Source organism: Podarcis vaucheri (genome assembly GCF_965113315.1).
Source record: "Podarcis vaucheri genome assembly, chromosome: 12".
In the NCBI taxonomy this organism is placed as follows: Eukaryota; Metazoa; Chordata; class Lepidosauria; order Squamata; family Lacertidae; genus Podarcis; species Podarcis vaucheri.
The window spans coordinates 26,112,377-26,119,049 of NC_138750.1; the positions used below are offsets into that span (position 1 = coordinate 26,112,377).

A 6,673-nucleotide genomic window follows, 5' to 3' on the forward strand; every position below is an offset into this window, starting at 1 on the left:
TAATAAAAACTCTACCTACTAGTTACAAATCTCTGTTGCTTACATACTCTAAAGAAAATGTGTGTAGATTGTTTCAAATATACATGTTGAATTTGCCAAGGTTTAAAATAATAGATTTTTGTTTTAAAGGAAGAATAAAGAATCTCTTTTTCCTTTTCCTTCCTTTTCAAAAAAGGGTCATGAAACTAGTGCCTTGTTAATACTGGAGAAGATTACAGATAGAAATCTCATCAATGCCACCAATGCAGCCTTGCAGACGTAAGTAGAGCTTCATATACCACTGAAAATCTATTATTGAAGAAACTATATTTAGGTGAATGTAGTGGAGTGGGAGCAGGGAGATTATGGGGGAAAGTGCTCACTAAATATTTTTTGTATGATAATTGGCAGTATATGAGCTTAATCTATACGATGTTTTAAGAAATGGTCTTCATGGAAACATTCGGCAAAGGGCAAGGCAGAACAGAAATATTAACAGTAAACAAAAGTAGCAATAATTTACAGGTCACAAGGCAGGAGAATAGTAATCATGCTGGCTTAAAACAAGGGACAGAAAAAGGATGTTTTGCTAGTTAATGACACAGTTACTGTACTCTCATGTTTGCTTGGAATAGGATAAGAGTTAGTTTACAAAAAAAATTACAGGTTACACAAGAACCAAAGAACTGCTTAGTCTCACACCATATAGATTCTGTGTTTACACCAAGGTTGGCTAACCTTTGGTCCTTCAGGTATTGCCGGACTATAACTCCCACCCTCTCTGTATTGTAGCAATAGATTATAGATACATAACAAGCTACTTACAAATATTTAAACATGCTCAAATATTTGAATATCACTTTTTCTACTCTAGAAATTGCAACGGCTTGCTTTAATATGTATATAATGACCTCTTCACAAGGATAGAAATTAAAATACTAATATAATCAGACAGCAATCTTTGTATGCATTTTGAATGTGTTTGTCGTAAGCTTTGTGGGTGGTTGTCTCTGCAGACCTTTGCATGTTGCTGCTCGAAATGGATTAACGGTTGTAGTTCAAGAACTTCTAGGAAAAGGAGCAAGTGTACTTGCCGTTGATGAAAATGGTAAGTCAATTTAAACATGGTAAAGTTGAATCAAAAGAGCTTGCATAGCACTTCCTTTCCCAGCAGTGCCATATTGCCTCCAAGAAGCTGGTATTCAAAGGTATGCTGCTTCTGGGCATCTATTGGGGTCTATTTTCCATGAATTTGTCTAATGATATTTTAACAACAAGGGATGCGGGTGGCGCTGTGGGTTAAACCACAGAGCCTAGGACTTGCCGATCAGAAGGTCGGCAGTTCGAATCCCCGTGATGGGGTGAGCTCCCCTTGCTCGGTCTAGCTCCTGCCAACCTAGCAGTTCAAAAGCACATCAAAGTGCAAGTAGATAAATAGGTACCGCTCCGGCGGGAAGGTAAACAGCGTCTCTGTGCGCTGCTCTCGTTTGCCAGAAGCGGCTTACTCATGCTGGCCACATGACCTGGAAGCTGTACGCCAGCTTCCTCGGCCAATAAAGCGAGATGAGCGCCGCAACCCCAGAGTCGGCCACGACTGGACCTAATGGTCAGGGGTCCCTTTACCTATTTTACCAAACCATCTAAATCAGCGGTCACATGGTTCGCCTGCAATTTCTAAACCATGGTTTAGCATTATGTGTTGCTGTTCACCTTGGGCTTGCGTGCTCCCCAGCTTCTTCCCACTGCAGTTACAAGGAGATTGGAAGGTTCAATATTAGATTAGCCACAGTTAAGCATTATATCCAAACCTTAAAGTGCAGCTAATTGCTGAGAATTGACCACCTTTATAAACTCTGGTTTGAAGTTGACTTGTTTCCATTCAGCAGAGTTTGGATGTCACAAAAGTTGTGGCCAGTCTAAAACAGAAGTTGCGCTAGATCAGGCGGGTGGCACACTAACTCAGAGTCCCATTGCACAAATGGAAACCCATTCCCACTTGGCAGACGGACACAGTTGTCTGTCACCCGCATAATCCAGTCTTTAATTAGTACAATTGTACTTTGGTTCTCAAATGCCTTGTGACTCGAACCTTTTGGCTCCCAAACACTGCGAACCCGGAAGTGAGCGTTCTGGTTTGTGAACATTCTTTGGAACCCAAATGTCTGACGCAGCTTCCGATTGAGTGCAGGAAGCTCCTGCAGCCAATTGGAAGCTGTGCCTTGGTTTTCGAACGTTTTCGGAAGTTGAACGGACTTCTGGAATGGATTCCATTTGAGAACTCAAGGTTAAACTGTATAGCATAACAAAATCGTACTTTGCTGCTGTACCAAGTGAATGGATATCTGAAATTTTGGTTGTGTCTTGAACTAAAATTTATGATTTTATTCTGACTCTAGGTTATACACCAGCTTTGGCCTGTGCTCCCAATAAGGATGTTGCTGATTGCCTAGCTCTCATTCTGGCCACAATGATGCCTGTTTCGTCAAGCACCACGCTACCTTCCCTTACTTTCAATGCCATTAATCATTACACCAACACCTCAAAAACTGTCACCTTTGACTCCTTGCCTATTATCAGGAGTGAACATAGCTCTTACTGTAGTTTCAACAACATTGGCAGGGAAGATGGCTACCCATATACGGAAGAAGATGAACTTAATGACTCGGATTCTGAAACCTATTAAGAAGCTTCCTTGGAGGTCAGAAGAGGAATTCCCTTGCTGAATTTCAAGATTGTGTTGTTGGAGAAAGCAGTTTCTGAATATAAAAAAGGGACACCCAGAAGAGGGTTGTTTTTTTTAAACAAACATGGGTGCACATGAAACATTTGTGCAACTTCCCAAAGGCTTTTAAAAGCAGGTTATGCAAAGGAAATGCTTCAAATCCATGGTGCAAAAGAAAAGAAAAATTACACAAAATGTTATTTAATTGCAGTGTACTAGGTTGTCCATGGTGCCATGAAGAATCCTAAAAAAGGCTGTGCACCATTGTCTGTCTAAATGAATAAACAAGTTATACAACAAAGAAGACAATAGATTTAAATCTTACCAAGATCATTTTTAAGGCAATAATTGAGTTTGGTACAGAAGGCGTTGTTTGTGCAGCAAATTGCCAAAGGACCAAATGAATAACTTAGACTTTTTTAATTAAAAAAAAAACTTTTTTTGAAAAGTTGAATAGGTTAAATAAGTAATAGTCTTAACCAACCCCTAAATTACTTCTGACAATTAATGTTAGATTTGGTTTTAAATGTCTTATTTGTTTTTAATCACCTAACAGCCTCCCAACACAGTTAAATGTACCATGGGGGGAAAAAACTTAATTTTCAGTTTTGTTTCTCTGAGAGGAAATGAAAAGGAACTTGTCACAATCTTATAGTAGTGAAGCTGTATTGGCTTAACCAGGAGTAGTCAGGGTGAAACTTGTACAGTAGTATAATAAAAGGGAGATGAGACAGCGATGCAGTATTTATTGCACAGCTTTTACGAAAATAAATCTGTTTTAAATATATATTTTTATTCAAAATACAGGAATGGTAATTATCTGGATGAGCAAAACTGCATCAAAAATGAGAATTGTAAAATCCTGACACCCTGCTAGGCTGCCTTAGGGAAATGGCATTTTCTACAGCTTGCCCAGTCTTCTACATCATATACAATGACATGAGATTTGTGCCTCTATGATGTATATAATTTTTTTTAATTAAAAAAAACACCTCCTAAGCTTTCATGGCACAGGATGTGACTGGGGGATGGTTAAAATGGTTTCCCTCTCATCAAAAAGGTACAGTGATGAATCTTTGGAAATGTATTCCAAGTCCTTCAGCTAGAGTTACAGCTTGCCTTGAGTTTGTCTAATTTATAACAGGCTACTGTAAAAAAAAATGAATAAACTGAAAAATGGAATACATTTCTCGATCCTAAAATGAAATTTGTTAAAATAGAGGTATTTACTTTATTTGGTTCTGCTTTAATTGAAAAGTAACATTTTTAATTATAACTTGCTTATGTACATGCAAGAACATATTCTTGCATGTTGAGGTAAAACACAAATGACTTGCTATAAACTGACCCCAACCTTCTTTTATCCTTTTTGTATTGTGAAACTGGAAACCTTAATGCCATTGTAAATTATCAGCTTGTTTTCTGAACATAGTGTGGAAACACAGGACAGTATTTTGATCTATTTGATAATTTTGTGGGTTTTTGAAGAATTAATGAGCATGTACATATAAATAGCGACTGCTTGAATACTGTATTTACCTGCACTCTTTGAGTACATCAAGATTCCTGTGTATATTTTACAGAGTATAATAAAACCCAGATGTGAGAGTTGTATTTAATGAATAATCTGTGTATCTGTGGGATAATTGTTAATTCCTTAAAGGGCTTCTCTTCATTGAATACCTCAGATTTATAAATCCTATTCTACGAAACCTTTTTGGTCCTGTTGATTCTAAAGCAAAAATCAATCATTCAGATAACTAAGCTATCTTCCAGAGGCCTTTTGATCATTGATCATATGCATTATTACTGTTGGATAATTTGAAAAGCCTGGGGCCTTTGCTTTTCCATACCGTTCTCCTTAATGTGCTGTGGCATTGCATAAAATGGAATGGATGGCTTACTAATTGATCGAAAGGACTGTTAATTCCACCAGAACTTGATAGAGCTAGCACTCTAGCTGTGAAAATATTTGGAAATTGTCCACCTGAAAGTTCTTGGTAAACCTCTCTTTCCTAGTGTTTCCAACTTGCTGTTGCTGGTGAGTGATGCTGACATGCTACAACAGCAAACAACAGTGCTTTTATTTATACATTTGTTTTGCATTTACTCATAAATCAAATTAGCATTACCTTTGACATTTCTCTTGTTTTCTCAAGTTCATTCTTTTAGGCAGGAAAAAAAAAAGATGAAGTGCAAGGTAAAACTGTTGTTTTTATAAATATCTTTCACACTGGAGTCCTTTAAAGCTGCTGACGTTTTTTGGGGGGTGGGGTTCTGTTATTGAAAGTGGAATTAGAACACATCACTTAATACAGTATCTTATTATTAATATAGTGACATATTATTCTGCAACATCCTTTCTGTTCACTATAAAAGTCCTTTCTACTTGGTATTAGTATTATTTAAATTTGTATACTGCCCTTCATCTGCCGCTCTCAGGGCATTTCACAAGTGTTTAACCTATGCATACTGGATGCAAAGACCCAGCATGGGTTTCTCAGAAACAAGTCATGACAGACAAATCTCATTTCTTTTCTTTTTTTATAAGAGTTACAAGCTTGGTAGATCAGAAGACTACTGTGGACGTAGTGTATATTAAGTTTAGTAAGGCTTTTGACAAAGTCCCCTAGAATATTTTTACAGAGAAGCTGGTAAAATGTGGTCTGGGTGGGGCAACATTTAGGGAGGAAGAACCAGCTGCACAAATATAAGATGGGCGACAACTAGCTTGCATGTGAGAAGGATCTTGGGGTCTTAGTAGACCACAAGCTTAACATGAGTCAACGGTGTGATGCAGCAGCAAAGAAAGCTAATGCTATTCTAGGCTGCATCAACAGAAGTATAGTATAGTGTCCAGATCAGTGGAAGTAATAGTACTGCTATATTCTGCCTTGGTCGGATCATACCTGGAGAACTGTGTCCAGTTCTGGGTATCACAATTTAAGGAGGATATTGACAAGCAAGAGCATGTGCAGAGGTGGTAGCCCAAGGTGATCAAGGGTTTGGAAACCAAGCTTTATGAGGAACAGTTGAGGCAGCTGGAATTGTTTTAGTCTGGAAAAGCAGAGACTGAGAGGCGATATCACAGCCATCTTCAAATATCTAAAGAGCTGTCGCATGGAAGATGGAGCGAGCTTGTTTTCTATTCTGGAAGATTGGACCTGAACCAATGGATTCAAGTTACAAGAAAGGAGATTCCAGCTACGTAAATATCAGGAAGAACTTTCTGACCGTAAGAGCTGCTTGACAGCAGAACAGAGGTGGTGGACTCCCCTTCATTGGATTTTTTAAGCAGAGGTTGGATGGCCATCTGTCCTGGATGCTTTAGTTGAGCTTCCTGGATTGCATGTGGTTGGACTAGATTGACACTTAGGGGTCCCTTCTAACTCTATGATTCTATGTGACAAGAGGCAGCTAGTTGTATGTGACGAGTCTAGTGTGATGTCAGAGCTAAGAACAAACCCTTTTCAGATCAGCCAAAACTTGTGGACCCTTGGAATTGATATGTAGGAATGATCGCTGGGTGTGGAGCACACTCCCCCTCACAGATAAGGCCACAGCTGTCTGAACATCTTGCCCTCTGTCTAACCTTTTGCGGTCTAAGTAGTCTGCCATGTTCTGTCTGTGACCTTTGTCTCTGAGACCTTTGTCCCTTTCGTCGTACATTGTGCAAGGGGAAAATGACACAGTGGAAACAGGTGCCAAAATAACTTTGTACCACCCCGCGACCTCAGTACTAGAAGATGTGTAAAGGTCACAGCCCAAAATGTATCTGCCTGGGTTTGCATATTGTGTCAATAAAAGGAGGCTCCACAGAGCTGGCCGGCAGCTTGCTTGCAGCTCACCTGTGTGCAGCTCACCTGCATTATCAACTCCTGCCTCATGTCCTTCACTTTATTGATAAAGAACCTTTATCAATTCATGCAACCTAAAATTACTTTTCAGGTATACACTGTTCAAGTCAAGAAC

The 6,673-nt window shown here is 39.0% G+C and overlaps 1 protein-coding gene across 2 annotated transcripts in view; it reads left to right on the top strand.

Moving 5' to 3' along the window:
• The window catches only part of ANKRD28 (ankyrin repeat domain 28), a gene marked incomplete at its 3' end in the record, with an annotated part of 88,082 nt that extends 83,767 nt beyond the window's left edge, over window positions 1-4,315 (top strand). For both annotated transcript variants that reach the window (XM_082193319.1, XM_082193318.1), the window contains exons 26-28: window positions 176-258; window positions 996-1,087; window positions 2,376-4,315. In XM_082193319.1, the coding sequence (XP_082049445.1) occupies window positions 176-258; window positions 996-1,087; window positions 2,376-2,662 (462 nt within the window). The remainder of the gene's footprint in view (window positions 1-175; window positions 259-995; window positions 1,088-2,375) is intronic.
• Window positions 4,316-6,673: the final 2,358 nt, after the last annotated feature.